This window comes from Scheffersomyces coipomensis (genome assembly GCF_036884675.1).
Source record: "Scheffersomyces coipomensis strain NRRL Y-17651 chromosome Unknown DFJ63scaffold_3, whole genome shotgun sequence".
In the NCBI taxonomy this organism is placed as follows: Eukaryota; Fungi; Ascomycota; class Pichiomycetes; order Serinales; family Debaryomycetaceae; genus Scheffersomyces; species Scheffersomyces coipomensis.
In genome coordinates this window covers 1,362,772-1,379,475 of record NW_027042894.1, presented here as the reverse complement: position 1 = coordinate 1,379,475, position 16,704 = coordinate 1,362,772, and the positions used below count along the sequence as shown (strand labels likewise).

Below are 16,704 nucleotides of genomic sequence, written 5' to 3'. Positions count from 1 at the left end.
CTCCCCCTCCTTATTAGTATATCTTTAATAATACTTTTCCCAAATATACATATAGTTTACATTAGTTTGTTTTTATAGAAAAAGAATTTTAATTGTATGAAATGTCGTGATATTGTTTATTATACTCGTAAATAATGTTTGTAAATATATTTGTGTGCGACACCGCACCTGACCTTTATAAATGTCGTCACAAAATTTTTCAAAAATGAAAAAGTTGAACAGAGTATAAACTGAAAGAACTTAGTTTAAGACAGATAGTCAAGAAGATATCAATAGAATCATCATGCCTTCAATACAAAAGTTTCATGCCAATGTGGCACGTCATGTGAACATGATGGATAAGAACTTATGTGCCAATTTAATTCGTCATGAAGCAATCTTAACTACCAGAACCAAAGCTAAACGATCACAATCTAAAATTGAATCATTTTTATCACGATCATTAAAGATTAATAAAGAACTTTCTAAGAATAAAGATGATTCTTTTGAATTCAAATTCAGAAATAATAAAGCATTTGATTATTTACAACCTCCTGATCGTAATGAAATTGGAGGGAAAGTGATTAAAGAATTATCAAAAAGATATCCTAAAAGAGTTGCTGGATTCACAAGATTAATTAAATTAGAACCAAGATTAGGTGAAGATAAAGCTCCGATGGCTGTATTGGAATTAGTTGATTCTGCATATGAATTACAATTCTGGTTTGTGGCTAAGATTGTTGCACGTTTGGAATTACAAAAATTAAAATTGGATGATACTACTGCTCATAATGTTTCAAAATTAGTAGCATTTAGAAACAATGGTGAACAAGAATTTAGAAATGCTGTTGAAGTATGTAAGATTGAATTCTTTAAATATGATCCCGAAACTGATACCGTCACTGATAATGAAATGAAAGAAAATTTAAAGAATTTACCATCAAATTTGGAATATTATGGTGGTGAATTATCTGGTAAAGTAGTAGTATCGAAGAAATATAAGACTGAACCAAGACCTTCAAAACAAGAAACTTATGAATTACCAAAATCTCCTTTCTTAACTGAAAGTGCTTAATCAAATAATCATCCATTCTTCATCCTTCTTCACACAGATGCACATACCCTATAAATAAGTCATCCAAATCATCTAACACACGCACATACATACATACTTTCATTTCACATATATATATATATTATATACCTCCATTTCTTCATTTAATTGTATATAGCATTAATTTAAATTTTACATAGTTAAACAATATTATGCTAAATTGTAGTATTATATGGCAAATCCTGCACACAGCCAACCCATGATATTTGCAACTTGTTATGCATAACATCACATTCAATTACTTATTGAATTCACTTAAAACTCACACCAATTGGATCCAACCAAATCAATAATGGATGAATTTCTTGACCAAAGTATCCTTGATAAGCCGACAAGGTTTTCGTTACCAGTTCTCCTAATATCTCTATTTAAATAAAGTGCTGATTTCATTCAAAAAACTTTAAATTATATCAATAAATCATGCAAAACTTTATTGATTTTAATATCCTTGCTAAATCTTCAAGATTTGTCATCGATAAACTATATAATGATGCTAACTATAATTACTTTAACAATGCAGAAACTTACGAAGATTGGAATAATGAGTGGAGGAAGGTCAAGAAGGATACTATTGAACTATCTCTACTTGAAAGAAACCGTACGAGACTTGTGTTTTGGTCATTTAATTATCATGTTATTAGTATTCAAAATCCTTACAAGGATTTTGACATAGAATATATTAGTGGGGAATATTGTCAAGGTGATCTCACTCATCTCATGAAATCAGCCGAATACTTCTTTGGTGGAGTAGATGACGATTTTCGAAATGTGTTGAGAGAACAACATGAAAATGAATCTGTGCATGTACTCGACTTAGTACGCACAGGATGCATCAACCTTTTTAAGATCTCGTTTTGGTTCTCTACTCCTTGTCCTCGGCTTCTACCAAAACCAAAGTCTTTAACTAAAGAGGCTTTGGCTAATGAACCTGCTGAGGTTTTGCCTAATGAGTCTGCTGAGGATTTGCCTGCTAAGTCTTCACATAAATCTGGTACTTTTTTAAAACCATTACGTAGGTCTACTAGGTTAATAGCTCAACGACCAAAATCACCAAATATTTCAATTACATCTAGCAAACATAAAACATCACTACCTGATTCATCTCCAAATAAAGTTTCGGATCAATCATCACCAAAAAATACATCATCATGGGTCAGAGATCAATCTCAATCAGGGCCAAGTTACCAATATAAATTCCGTTCGTTGTTTAAAGATAATCTACAGATTGCTTCTGATTTTCAAGAATTAGACACACATTATTTTGAAATGCGATATAGTTCGATTATGATTGACAAAGCTCTATTGGAGAAATTTGATTCTACAGAAATAAAGATCACTAAAGGATCGAAAACAAATGAACAGGAATTGTCTTATATGCTCAAAGATTACTTGCTAAATCCGATCCTAGAATTTCTTATAAAAAGCTCCAGTGATCTGATAATTCTCAATTCGCAAAGCTCAACAACCGGAAAAGTAATTCCTGAATTCAAATTCACTAAAAATGGTACATTTCAAATACCAGTGCAAATCAAATTTGACAGGATTTCGGAAACATACAATAATCATACCGACTCCAAGAAATCAGCCTGGGGCGAATTTTGTAATCAACTACTTTTTCAAATTCTCACTACAAAGAGTAGAGTTGCTTATGCGTTTGATACCAATTGTGTGTTATTTATTCATCTAGATGAAGAAGCTACAGCACCAAGACTCATTAACGAGTCATTTGAAATTCAATTAGCATTTAAATGCAAGTTGTTTGAATATAGTTCTAGTGATTTCAATATAGTCGCGTTAGTATTAGGGAGTATGATTCATAATTTGAGTCTAGTTAGCGAAGAAGGTCTGAAAAATGTCGACATGATTATGAACAAGTTACAGATTGATGATTCCGACAGAGATCTTTATAGAGACTGGCAAATTAATTTAATGTCACAGGACTTCACCACACAATTTCTGAATTTTCAAAAATCTGGTAACAAATATATCAAAGAAGAATATCCACTTGTATCCATTCCAAACGAATGTTATGCAGCGGTTGAAAACATGAGATTTGATTTCCCTGATCTTTTGGAGGAAGATTTTATTATTCATCCTAGAGAATTTAGACCTAAAAGTAAGCCAGGAAGTGGATATTTTCTGCAGGTTAGATTGGTGAATTATATTAAGGCAAGCAGTAAAGTGAAGTCTCCATTGATTTTAAAAGTCTATAACCCATGTGACTATATTGAAAATGGTTCTATTGACAGAACTGAATTTTATAAGATATATTCATTCATTGTCAGTATGTTCCTAACAGAGGTAGATTCTTATATGAAACTTAGAAATCATGAGCCAACAGGAATAGATTCAGATAGACCCCCAAGTGATGATTCAATTAATTATCTACCATACTTGTTTCAATACGGTTGGTGTAATTTTAACACTGATTCTAAACTTGTGGGGTTTTATTTGTTGTTGGAGTATATAGATGATTCAAATACAGTGGAAGATGCAGTTAAGTATAAGGAAGCATTTAAAGCTTTAAAAAAAATACACCAAGACCATAATATGATTCATGGGGATATAAAACGAGATAACATATTATATTCGGAGTCCCGAAAACGGGTGTATTTGATAGACTTCGGTTTATCAAAAAGGAAAAATATAAGTCAACCTGATGACAAGTCAATGAAAAGAGATTTGCAAAAATTATCTGATGCATATCCTATGGTTCCAAGTTCTGAGGATTTTGATGATGAGATTCAGGAGAGTCCAACTAGGAAGAAGAAAAAATTAAAAAGTTAAATAGTTGTATGTTTTTTTTTTTATTATTAATCTAATATATGAAGTCGAAGAAAAAGGGAATATATTACCCACTTTATTGTAGTTGGAATGACCTTTTTAAGCCCTAGAACAGTACTTTTCTTTATAATAAAAATCTTTATATAGAGTTTGTTAAAGGAGATATATTTTTGCAGCATCGTCATTAGGAGTAAACAATTTTGGATGTGCGCGTAAACAAAAATTCAAAATTTAATTACGGTAACCGTAAATATAAATATAAATTATCATATATCATCATCATCACTTTCAATTCATACATCAGATAATACAGAATAGACAAGAAAGATGTACTTTTCCAAATCACATTTCAAACCAGATGGGAAAGTCGCTGTTATAATTGGTGGATCTCAAGGGGTTGGAGCTGATTTAGCTCTTAAATTATATTCTCAAAATTGTTCAGTGGTATTAGTAGCTAGAACTATGCGTAATTTACAAAACCAAGCTACTAGGATAAAACAAACAGTGGGTCATTCAAAGACTTGTAAATTGGTTTGTCTTCCTTGTGATGTTTCTAAATATGAAGATACCGTTAAACTCTGGCAAGAAATCATTATTAATCGAAAATTAGATCCTGATTTTATCTTTTGTTGTGCTGGTTCATCAATTCCAAAATTATTTGAAGATTTAACAGGTAATGATATATCAGCTGGGATATCCATTAACTATAATACATGTGTTAATGCTACTCATACAGCTTTTAAACAAATCTTAGCTTCTAATTCAAAAGTTGCTCGTAAAGATTTCAAATCAAGACATATTATATTTTTTTCATCTGTGGTTAGTTTTTATCCATTTATAGGTTATGTTCAATATGCTCCTTTAAAGGCAGCTGTACAATCCTTATCAATCATTCTTCGTCAAGAATTAGGTCCATATAATTTCAGAATCTCATGTGTATTTCCTGGAAATTTACAATCAGAAGGGTATGAAGAAGAACAAAAGACTAAACCTGAAATCACAAAGACCATTGAAGGCTCAAGTGTAGCTATTCCAGGTGAAGAATGTGCTGAATTGATTCTTGATCAATTAAGTAAAGGATATGATACAGTTACTACTGATTTCATTGGTTGGGTATTGGGATGCTCTGTATTAGGGGTTTTACCTCGAAATTGGTCAATTTTTCAAATTTTAATTAGTTTTATATTTCTGATTATTGCTCCGTTAGCTAATTGGGTTGTATATAGAGATATCATTGCCTTCTTTGAAAAGAAAGATGCTTCAACTGATTCAAAAAAAAAAGATTAACTTCAACGTCTTAATGAATAAACTACAATGTTTATAGATTGTTATAAATATGCAATAATATATGTTATTAATATACAGTAATGATTAAATACTCTATCTTTACTTCTTCTCTTTAGCTTCAGTCACAACTCTATCAATCAAAGTATTAACCTTTTTATCTAATGAAAGACCCCAACTATACCAATTTATAGAATATACCCAATTAACCATAGTTATAATCTCATCATTCCAAATATCTTTTGAAGTTTCCACAAAACTTATACGATCGGTCTTATTACTATGAGATGATTTTGGAATCGATTCAGCTACTAAATCTCTATCAGTTAAGATTCTATGATTTATAATATTATCACTGGTTTTTAATTGTTGAGATATGAAAGTAGCATTTTTTTGGAAATATTCTCCAGTATAGTATGTAAATGCTGAGGTTAAGAGTACACCTCCTAAGAATCCATGTATTCTACCTCCCATTGTTGTAATTGTTATTGTTGTTGATAGTAGTTGGTTGTTGGTGGTTGATGGTTAGTGATATTTGGATGTACACAAACTGAATCTGATTGGTAAAAATATTTCAACCTTTATATAGCGACATTTTAAATGTCGTATTAATGTCGTTCTATAACCCAATTCAATGTTGCAAATAACAATATATACCAAGCAATCTACAAGTAATTACCTACTAAACTACATTTAAAAGGCTGAAATCAATAAAGGAGAAATAATATGATATTGTTAAATATGTACAGTTGTAAAAGAAATTGATTTTATAAAATCTATATGCATGAAAATTAAGTTTCGTTAGACTATTACTGATTAGCTAACTTCAAGATTGTTCATTTTCAATAACGTAAGCAAGAGCCTTTCTAAGGAATGGTAATACATCAATCTTATCTAATTTAACTGATTCACCTGCTTCTCTTAATTGTTTAATTTCTTCAATGGCTTCTGAAACATCTCTGATTAAAAATGGTAATTGTTCCATTACTCCATTCAATTCACCAAATGATTCCTTTTCGGATGGATTTTGTTGGAAGTATCTTGCAAGTTTAACCTTTGAAACATATTCTAATCCTTCTACGAATTTGACATTAATATCACTTGATAAATCATAATCTTCAAGACGGGGATGAATACCATAAAAGGCATATTGTAATCTTACTAATTTTTCATTAAATAATGATAAATCATCATTACTGGAATTTATATATCTTTCAGCAAAATCATCAAGATATTGTTGTTGTCTTTCCACTAAAGTTTGAGCTCTTTCATAACTAACCTGTCTTTCTAATAATACTTGTTTTATCTTTTTTTGAACTGAAACCAATTTAGCATCAACCAAATCATGAGCAGTAGTTCCTTGACCTCCAAATGGACCTTCAGCAACATAAGCTTCTCTAGCTAAGACATTACGTTCTTTCAATATTATATACCATAATTTATGTAAATCATCAAATGATTTTCGACGTAACTCAGCAAAGGTCCATTCTCTTGATTCGGTATTAACTTCAGTATCAACACGATCAGCTGTGGCAGAGGCATTCCCATCAGCGAAAAATTGCCATAATGGATGATCTCCTGATAAATCAAAGTTTTTCCTGGTTGGTGCAATTGGTTCTCTTAATTTGATTGACTTTAAATTGCCGAATTTTAATGGTTTTGATCTTCCAGTTGTAATGGTACTTTCTTGTATATTGGCTCTTATCACTGAGCTCAGCAAGTATCTTCTTGCTGCCGTACGTAAACTCATCCTGGCCTAACTATATTTAAGGATATTCAGGTTACCTTTTCTATATTGAACAGAATTGAAAAATATTTTGAAAGGATGAAAAAAAAAAAAATATCACGACATTAAAAAAAGACATTTGAGTTGACGACATTTCATAGCATAAATTTTCCAGAACAGTTTGAAAGGACCAGTTCAAAAGTTCAGAGGTGATATAGTAGAAATATCATCAAACAAGTTGATAAGAATATCATTATAGGAATAAGTCATACGTAATAATGTCAACTTTAAGAACAGGACAACAACTGCAAGAGCCACTTGATTTGATTCGTTTCCAATTAGACGAATTTGTTTTGGTGAAGTTAAGAGGAGCTAGAGAAATGAAAGGTAGACTTCAAGGGTATGATTCCCATTGTAATATGGTGTTAAGTGAAGCTCAAGAGTTTATATTCAATGAAACTGATAGTGAGCCTATAGTTAAAAAGACTGAAATGGTGTTTGTTAGAGGAGATTCTGTCATTTTAGTGAGTCCAACCACAGAATAAATTAAACCATTTAATAATCAATATCATTAATCCAAAGTTTTATTGCATTCATCATGCCAATTCATCATGTATAAATAGTTCAAAAGCAACATAACGCAATGCAACGGTGTACCATATAATTTAATTCGTATTTATCAACTTTATTTTCTAAACACATTTTATATACAAACAAACTAATATACATCCATATAAAGTTAATACTATATATTTATATTACTTCTATTCAATCATGTCAATATCTTTATTTTGATCATCATGTTTATCTAATGATTCTTTAATGATTTCGATCTTTCTAGCATTATTAGTCCAACTCTCCTTTGATTCTATACCTTGTTGAACCAACAGTTCTATACTAGTTAAAGTACTTTTAATTAATTTATCATAATCATCTATAGTAGTATATCTATCCAACAGTTGTAAAGTAGATTTATCGATTTTATATTGATATATGGGATTCTTTGGATCTTCTTTATTTTCTAATCTAACGAATGGTTTACCATTCTTTAATTGTTCTTCAATACTTTGATTTAAATTAAATGCTTGATCAAATTTTGGATCATCCTTATATTTAGCATGTAAATCAACATAAACATCTTCAAAAAGAAATTGAATCTCATCTCGAGTGAATCTAAGACTTTGAAGATCAATCTCAGTACTATTTTCACTTTCACCTTCCTTTCTGGCTTGAATATATGCTTTTGTAGTTGATGATTTTGAATTAAGATCAAAACTTTTGACTAATAACTTCATTTTATCCAATTTTGGTTTTTGAACTTGTTCAATATCTATAATCTTATCATTTAATTTCGATCTTCTTTCAATCAACTTCTGATGTTGTTGATTGATATCATCTTGATATGGACTTTTTAATTCAATCTTTATCGATATATGTTGACTTAAATCATTGATGTGATGTTTGTAGGCTTCCAAGTTTTTATCCAATTCAAATTGTAATTCATAAAGTTTGATCTTATTACTATTCGATACCTCTTGCTTTAGTTTGATATCTTGTATTATACTAGAGTTTAATTGTAATATATCTTGTCTTGTTTTCAAGTATTGACCAGAGATTTTATCATAATATTTAACATGGTTTTTGGTATACTCTTCAATCAACCGTTGTTGCTTCGTATTCAAATATGTAGACATCTCCTATGTAACTCCTTCTCTTCAATGTATCAGTTCAACTACTTGTTGTTTGGTTCAACTGAATCCTTTACCTGTTACTTATAACTTCCCACATATTGAAAAAGTTCAAAAAAAGTTTTGAGAGTTCAGAAAAATTGAATTGGCAGCACAAATCAAAATTCTGATCATAACAAGAAGGTTTTGGCAACACTTTTGATCAATTGACCAAATCAACACTACAACACCTTAATAAAACGATCATGATAGCTCTGGTTGATGACAGTACAGTGGTTGATGCTACAATCTATATTGGTCTTGTGCTGGCATTGACTCAGAATTTGTCTGCTTCTGAGATCATTCAGATCATAAATGACTTACGTGTGCAGTTGAATCAATCAACTTTCAATGTTCAATATACTTCTGTGATTCATATACTTGAATTGGTATTGATCTATGCTGATCCATCAAGTTATTCATTGGATTCAGTGATCAAGTTTGTGGAAACTTTAACCAAGGAAGAGTTACCTTCATCTGAGTTTAATGATTTAGAAGAGATTAAAAATTGGTTAAGTACTAAATCGATTGATATTCCAAATCATGATAAATCAATATTAAAGACGGCATCAGCTATATTGACTGATACAACAGCTCAATGTCAACATCTTTCATTCATTTTGAGTAAACACGATACCAAACAAGAAATCATATTTAAATTTGTTAAGGCCAAAGTATTAAGACTTTCTCATTATTATCATGATGCCAAATCTTTCCAAAGTTTGTTTAAACCATTACAAAACTATGAACCATTCAAACTATGGTATAATGGTTTGGTCCAACTGTATATATATTATTGGGACAATTATGGATCCTTAAATGATGATAATAATCAAGTTGTACTATTCAAAGACTTTTTAAACTTACAATCATTACAAGATCATTTCACAATATTAATCTATCCCGTCATCCATCATTCATATACCAGTAACAAATTATCAATAGAGAATTGGAATACTCATGTTATTTTACCCCTTATACATTATTATGGAGATGATTTCGAACCTTTACATTCATGGTTATTCTTAAATCCTGATCATTTATCAGGAATTCATCCATCTAAGAAGTATCAAGTTTGGAAACATACTATTCAATCGATTGTTCAAACTCCTTATTTACAATTTGATAATTTCAAGATTATAATTGAATATTATTTAGCATCATGTTATTATTTTGCAGTTTATTTCGAAAATGATGAAAAGAAAGTATCCTCAGTGGAATTAACTAAGATTTATGATACTATAATTGAAACTTTGGACTTAATAACTACTGAGAAGAAGCACATTGAATTATCAAGTAATTCATTTAAAGATTTGTTCCCTGTGTACGACTCCTTGCAAGAGTTTATTGAATCAAATACTAATCCTATACGACCATTATTTATCGAACCAAATGGTAGTTCTATAGCTACCTTAAAAGAAATTGTCACTACATGTCAAGAATTATATCCAATTAATAGATTAACAATATCGAAATATTTACATTTGAAATATTCAGCTGAACCAATGAAAGAGAAGGAAGTATTACAAATATTTAGTGGTATAAATTCCAATAATAGTTCTCAATTGTTAACTTCAGTGGATTCATTCATAAGTAATTTCATCAATGAACCGAAAGAAAGCACCAAAATCAATAAACTTATCATTGGGAGATTATTATTTTCTAATTTCTTTGATTTAGTTGAATCACGATATAGTTCCAAAATCGAAGCTAATGAGTATTTTGAATTAGTATTAGAGAAATATTGGGATTCATTTAATAATGCTAGTAATTTTAATGAAAAGATTGGTAAACTCCATGATGCAGCTAAATGTGTTGAAATTCTTGATAAAGTTTCAAATCGATCTGATTTAAGTCAAGTTAATAAACATTTGATAATTCGTTTCAAACATTTATTCAAAGCTATGGCTAATATGAAGAATTTTAGAATTGCAGTGGAAAAGAATAAGCCATTCACTCCATATCAACTTGTTAATAATTTTGGTCCGTCTGAATCCAATACAGATCAAATTCAAACCCTTCATCTTATAAATATCATTCTTGAACAAAATCCAAAGTCTTATGTGGCATTTGAGAAATTATACCGAATTTTAAATGATTTATTAATTTATTTCGATATTGATACTAGTAAAAATTCAACTTATTATTTCAATAAATTAAAATCAGCATGTATTGAATCATCATTGATTGATAATAATTTCACTTTTGCTTATGAGAAATGTTTGGAATTATTACAACATTATCAAAAGAATGATGATGATTTGAATGATATCTGGTTAACGTTTTATCAAGTGGGTAAATATATATCCCCATCATGGTATGAAGATGATATAAGTGATAAGAAAGAGACAGAAAAAGTGAAGATTTGGTTACAACAACGAGAATTACTTTCTAGAACTTTAGAGTTTACCTACCACTCTGATTCAAGTTCAGATAATAGTAAAGTTATCTTAAGTCAATGGGATAGAATCAATGAACAAATAGAAGAATATTATAGTCAATCTAGACTTGATAACTTGAAACAATCCCAAACTAGTAATCAATTAAGAACTTTGACTGATGTTAAAGAGAATATAGGTAATTTAGCTAATGAAATTATCCTTGATGCTACAGCTACCACTAATAATGCTAGTGAAAAGATATCTAATCTTTTTGTTTCTGGTTTAGGTTGGGCCATTGGAGCTAATCAACATCATTGATCTTCGTAATATTTAGTATATGTATAAAGTTAATATGTTTATGATATGTCATAACTTTTGTCATAAATATTTGTCATGTCGTAAATCAAAAAATTTTGACATTTTCTGATCAAGTCGCGTAAACTTCAAAAATTTAAAAATTTCATAAAACGGTTTTTATGATTGATAACAACCTTTTGAAAGCAAGGATTATACTGAACTAACAGTTGGTAAATGAATCAGAGGTGACTATAGATCAACTACGGAAGCACCAAGTGTATTGAAAAGAAACTTAAAAGAAGGAATAGCTTTGATTGTTATATGTATCGTGTGAGTTACAGTAGGTGCTATAATCAATCAGCCAGACGGTGGATACTAACAGTATCAAAATTTAAAAACAACCATAATCATAGTAATCAAGACAAGAAACATCAATCAATCATTCAATCAAGACAAATACCAAAGTTAATGACGTCATCGTCACGCGTCAAGGTGATACAATCACCCACTAAACATAGAATAGAGACTGATCCTCATGTGATACAGATATTAAGTGAAATTGATTTTGATTCTGACTTTGATTCAACTCAATCTCAAGATAAGAGTTGGACGAAGAGTACTGATGTGAAGAAAGAACACAATGAAGGGTTGGTCAAACAATTTGATTCATTTGAGTTTGGTGATGAAGATGATGACTTGGAAATCTTAAAGGCAGCCGAAAGCTTTAGCAGGAAAAAGTCGAATAGGGTTATGCCACCTTCAAACGTGAATACTTCAGGTTCAAGTATACGACTTAAGAGACAATCAAGTGATTTACTTGGTAATATCCTCAAACAAGCAAGAGCTGTAGAATCTAATAAATTTCAATTTGTTGAATTTGATGGATCTGATATTGAAAATGATGATGATTTTAGTCGTCAAAAAAGTATGATTAAATTACCTTCATTTAGTCAGGACCAATTCATTACCAGTAGTCCTATAATAAAGAAACCATCATTACAACCCATACGATATTTTTCAACTTCTACCATACCTCAAAAAGACTATAAGGTTAAAAATGAACCAACCAATATACCACCAGCCAAAACAAAGCCAAAAATTGAAAAACCAAAATATGCTACATTGTTATTATCCACTCAAAATCCAACTTTGCCAGAAGGAGATAAGATAAATCTTGAAGGTTTAGAAACCGCTGGTAAAACTGTCAAACCTATCATCTTATCCGCTGAGCAACAATATGTCCTAAGTAGAGTCATGGACGGTGCTAGTTTATTCTATACTGGTTCAGCTGGTACTGGTAAATCAGTTCTTTTACGTCACATCATCAAAGAATTAAGACGGAAATATTCAGAAGGTGTTTTTGTTACTGCTTCCACTGGATTAGCAGCATGTAATATAGGAGGAACTACACTTCATAGTTTTGCTGGGGTCGGGTTAGGTGCACTTGAGGTTGAAAAGTTAATCGACAAAGTTAGAAGACATAAAACTTCTCTGAATAAATGGAGAAGCGCCAAGGTATTAATTATTGATGAAATTTCAATGGTTGATGGTGTATTTTTCGATAAATTGGATCAAATAGCTCGAGCAGTACGAAAATGTGATGCTCCATTTGGTGGTATTCAAATGGTTATATGTGGTGATTTTTATCAGTTACCACCGGTGGTAAAGAATATAGGTAATGATGGGAAAGAATTTGCACAAAGGAAAGAAGTATTATTTGCATTTGAATGTAGATCATGGTTAGAAACTATAAGAGAAACCATCATCTTAAAGGAAGTTTTCCGTCAAAAGGGTGATCAAACTTTTATTGATATGTTAAATGAATTACGAGATGGTAGAGTTTCAGAAAGAACTTGTAATGAATTTTTGAAATTAAAAAGAGATTTGGTTTGTCCACCCGGTATAACTCCAGCTGAAATTTATGCTACTAGGAATGAAGTTGAAAGGGCAAATAATTTCCGATTAGGTAAACTTAAAGGGACACCTTTAGTTTTCAAATCTATAGATGGTGGTGTATTAGAAAATCCTCAAAAGCAAAATGTTTTATCAAATTTCTTAGCTCCAGCAGAATTACTTTTAAAGAAAGATGCTCAAGTTATGTGTATCAAAAATATAGATTCTACCATTGTCAATGGATCTTTAGGTCAAGTTATAGACTTTATGGATAGAGATACATATATGAAAGCTCAAGAACAGGGTGATATAAATTATGAGGAAGGAAATGATTCATCAGATTATATTTTTGATAGATCAACTTCTGAAATGAGTGCTAATCTATCTAAAGAAGAACTTGATAATTTACAAAGAAAACAGCAAATCAGAGAAGAATTTAGTCAAAAAACCAATAATAAGAAATATCCATTAGTGAAATTTTTACTGCCTAGTGGTGAAACTAGAACTATTTTAGTTGAACCTGAGCAATGGTCACTTGAAGATGATAAAGAAACTGTATTGGTTTCAAGAGTTCAAATTCCATTGATGTTAGCATGGTCATTATCAATTCATAAATCTCAAGGACAAACCTTACCTAAAGTGAAAGTTGATTTGAGAAAAGTGTTTGAAGATGGACAAGCTTATGTTGCTTTATCAAGAGCAGTTTCAAGAGAGGGGTTACAAGTTCTTAATTTTGATGAATCTAAAGTTAGAGCACATTCAAGAGTTGTTGAATTTTATAAAACATTAAGAAGTGTAGGTGGAGATGATAGCGGTAAAGCAACAGTGGTGAAGAACTCAGGTCAATCTAGAATTAATGAATTTTTTAGAGGGAAACCAGTTGCTTCAAATAACATTTCATAGAGGGGCGGTTCTTTTTCTACAATTTATAAATAACTAGTTTATTCAAATAGTTTTTTCATGTATATACATAAATTATAAATGTACAAATATTTTCAAGTACACAAAGATTAGGATTTTCTACTTTATACAATAATTAACTAATATCTAATCTCTCTTTTTCCAAGGTCTATATACAAAAGTTCTTTTAACCTTTCTATTACTGTCAATTCCACGTTCTAAAATATTGTTGGAGTCTTCATTTAAATAAACTGAAAGTCGTTGTTTAACAGGCTTATCTGGCCTAAGATATCTAGCATTCATCAAATCTAATAATCGATTATATGCCACCATCATACTGAATCTCTTGATTTTAAAATCTAAATCATCATTTTTTCGCTTTTTAGTTCCCACGTAGAATAAGATGTTCTTAGGACGGAAAGTTGGGGATTTTAAAAATTTAGATACCAAAAGAGGCATCAAATCACCATATGCATCTTGAACCCCATTGATTTTTTCTAATTGAGTATTTACACGAGTAAATGCTGATTGGGGTACTAAAGTATTTAAACCAATAACCAAGACATCAGTGAGACCCTTGTATTCTAAACCAAGGAATTGAGTGGGATCAACAACAAGATTGATTTTTCTTCTCTTAATGGGGATACTTCTTTCCACCAATACATCTTGATCATCATGCTTTAAAAACAAATCATTTTTATAATCAAGGGGTTGGAATCTTTCTCCAAGGAAATATCTATCTGTCTTCTTCTTCACTCTTAATTTATGAGTGATTCCATTAATATTACTATCGGCAGGAACAACTACACATAATGTATCCTCACTACCTGTTTCTTTTCTGTATCTTTTCACTGTTGCAGCAATAATTTGAGCGGTATGGGTTGAACCCAATTTTTCAGTTCTACTAGCAGTGACGAATTTTAGAAATTCTCTTTCATTTTCTTTGAAACTGTCTTGGAAATGTCTGGCAAACCCAATGTGTTCGTCCATGATGTCATTGACATCATTATCAGGTAAATTAGTAGCATCTATATCACATATTTGATAACTTCTTGCAACCTTATTTCCCTCTGCTTTATTAGGAATACCATAAATGAAGTATGCATTCACGGCTCGTTGTTCTGATTCTTCATCTGGTATTTGACCATTTTCAGGCCATGCGAATGTTTCTTGAACTGAAATAAGAGGTCTTTCCTTTAATCTAACTTGTCTCTGATCATCATTGAATCTTATCATTTTCTCCACAAATGCAGTATGAATATCAGTTACTCGTTTCATATTTTCTTTGGCTTTTTGTTCATTTATACCACTATTTAACTTTTCAATCAGTGCTGATGTTGGTGAGTTAGAAGCATCGGCATAGGCATTGGTTGTATCTCCATTTTCTGCAAGATTGACTTTCATAGCTAATACTTCTTTATGAGGATGTTCAGTATGACCAAGGAAACAATATTGAATTGGCTTATAAACCAACTTCTTGGCTTCCTTTTCTATTCTCTTATACATATTTTCATCAGTAATTTTAGTTTGATCTTCTCTTTTATGTTTCAAATCAGATATGGAAAATGTAGTTTGATCTTCAAATGGTTCTTCATCTTCATTTGGTTCAACAGTTTCTGGAGATAAGATTTTCTTGATAGAATCTTGATATGATTTCATAGCAAAATCTTGGATATCTCTTATGGTTAATTCAAGATTATTCTTATATTTTCCCTTTGGATAAACTGGTTCGATTATTTCATCAGATTTAATACCAGTTGTCTTTAAAAGATAATCAAATTCATCTACAGCTATGAATTCCACTGATTTCAAATGACGAATGTTAGTGGCTGGATGGGCATTTTTATACTTCAAGTCTAATATATCTTCTAATTTAGATAATCTTGTGATTAAAATTTGTGGAGGGGTATTAGGATCAGTAGGTCCAGTTTGTAATATTTGAGGACTTTTATTACTTGCCAAAAATTCTATTTTTAAAGGTTTTCTTGAAAGATCATATTCCACATTACCATCTTCAGTTGATCTTGGAGTTAATTCACCTGGACAACAATCTTCAGGAATACCTTCAAGTAATGACATGAAATGTAATTGATATTTTTCAATAAGTTCATCAGTAGGAAGTATAATTATGGATTCCACTCCAACATTTTTCAAAGGTCCATAACTAGGAACTCGAGATAATGCCTTATTCAACACATATGTCATTAATCCTAATGTTTTCCCCTGTTCATAATTCCCTTTTAATATTAAACTATGATTTGAATTTAAAACTGATAATAACTTTCTCTGTTCTGATGTGGGGACAGCATTATGTTCTGGTCTTGCTCCTTTTATTTCACTTTGAAGAAGTAAAACCTTATTCAAAGTCCCCTGTAAGAATGGTAATATCCCATAACTTAAGAAATCACCATCTCCTGAAGGATCATACTTTAATGCAATTGGCTTTTCTTCAGTTCTTGGTTTCTTGAATGTTTGATGTTGTTGGAAGAATCTTGACCCAGTGGACAAGTATCTTGGTATTAAGTGTTGTCGTTGTATCACCCTTAGGGCATTATATGTCAGTATCGGTATTAGCCTCATATATATATTGGTTTTGGGCTTATGTTTTTGAGTTGATAG

General features: G+C 30.8%; 9 protein-coding genes across 9 annotated transcripts; 5 read left to right on the top strand and 4 right to left on the bottom strand. All coding sequences in view use genetic code 12, as the record gives it.

The window, feature by feature from the left end:
• Positions 1 to 135: 135 nt before the first annotated feature.
• Positions 136 to 1,243, top strand: MRPL8 (mitochondrial 54S ribosomal protein bL17m). The gene has a single exon (XM_064906958.1). It carries the CDS (start codon positions 284 to 286, stop codon positions 1,052 to 1,054), a length of 771 nt encoding a protein of 256 aa, XP_064762807.1. The 5' UTR covers positions 136 to 283; the 3' UTR covers positions 1,055 to 1,243.
• A 5-nt stretch (positions 1,244 to 1,248) lies between these two features.
• Positions 1,249 to 4,042, top strand: DFJ63DRAFT_120656 (uncharacterized protein). Its single transcript, XM_064903299.1, has one exon. It carries the CDS (start codon positions 1,514 to 1,516, stop codon positions 3,878 to 3,880), a length of 2,367 nt encoding a protein of 788 aa, XP_064762806.1. The 5' UTR covers positions 1,249 to 1,513; the 3' UTR covers positions 3,881 to 4,042.
• On the top strand, positions 4,043 to 5,214 carry KSR1 (3-dehydrosphinganine reductase). The gene has a single exon (XM_064903302.1). The coding sequence runs from the start codon at positions 4,205 to 4,207 to the stop codon at positions 5,162 to 5,164; it is 960 nt and encodes a 319-aa protein (XP_064762805.1). The 5' UTR covers positions 4,043 to 4,204; the 3' UTR covers positions 5,165 to 5,214.
• Positions 5,214 to 5,864, bottom strand: DFJ63DRAFT_120654 (uncharacterized protein). Its single transcript, XM_064903298.1, has one exon. It carries the CDS (start codon positions 5,633 to 5,635, stop codon positions 5,264 to 5,266), a length of 372 nt encoding a protein of 123 aa, XP_064762804.1. The 5' UTR covers positions 5,636 to 5,864; the 3' UTR covers positions 5,214 to 5,263.
• Positions 5,865 to 5,987: 123 nt separating this feature from the next.
• DFJ63DRAFT_335011 (mitochondrial 54S ribosomal protein uL29m) lies at positions 5,988 to 6,911 on the bottom strand (the record flags this gene model as incomplete). Its single annotated transcript, XM_064908140.1, has 1 exon — positions 5,988 to 6,911. The coding sequence occupies one exon, from the start codon at positions 6,909 to 6,911 to the stop codon at positions 5,988 to 5,990; it is 924 nt and encodes a 307-aa protein (XP_064762803.1).
• A 254-nt stretch (positions 6,912 to 7,165) lies between these two features.
• On the top strand, positions 7,166 to 7,432 carry SMX4 (U4/U6-U5 snRNP complex subunit; the record flags this gene model as incomplete). Its single annotated transcript, XM_064904934.1, has 1 exon — positions 7,166 to 7,432. One exon carries the CDS (start codon positions 7,166 to 7,168, stop codon positions 7,430 to 7,432), a length of 267 nt encoding a protein of 88 aa, XP_064762802.1.
• Positions 7,433 to 7,619: 187 nt separating this feature from the next.
• On the bottom strand, positions 7,620 to 8,659 carry DFJ63DRAFT_318566 (uncharacterized protein). The gene has a single exon (XM_064906957.1). The coding sequence runs from the start codon at positions 8,579 to 8,581 to the stop codon at positions 7,652 to 7,654; it is 930 nt and encodes a 309-aa protein (XP_064762801.1). The 5' UTR covers positions 8,582 to 8,659; the 3' UTR covers positions 7,620 to 7,651.
• A 41-nt stretch (positions 8,660 to 8,700) lies between these two features.
• Positions 8,701 to 11,463, top strand: DFJ63DRAFT_120651 (uncharacterized protein). Its single transcript, XM_064903297.1, has one exon. It carries the CDS (start codon positions 8,821 to 8,823, stop codon positions 11,311 to 11,313), a length of 2,493 nt encoding a protein of 830 aa, XP_064762800.1. The 5' UTR covers positions 8,701 to 8,820; the 3' UTR covers positions 11,314 to 11,463.
• Positions 11,464 to 14,232: 2,769 nt separating this feature from the next.
• DFJ63DRAFT_338525 (uncharacterized protein) lies at positions 14,233 to 16,704 on the bottom strand (the record flags this gene model as incomplete). Its single annotated transcript, XM_064908678.1, has 1 exon — positions 14,233 to 16,704. Exon 1 carries the CDS (start codon positions 16,663 to 16,665, stop codon positions 14,233 to 14,235), a length of 2,433 nt encoding a protein of 810 aa, XP_064762799.1. The 5' UTR covers positions 16,666 to 16,704.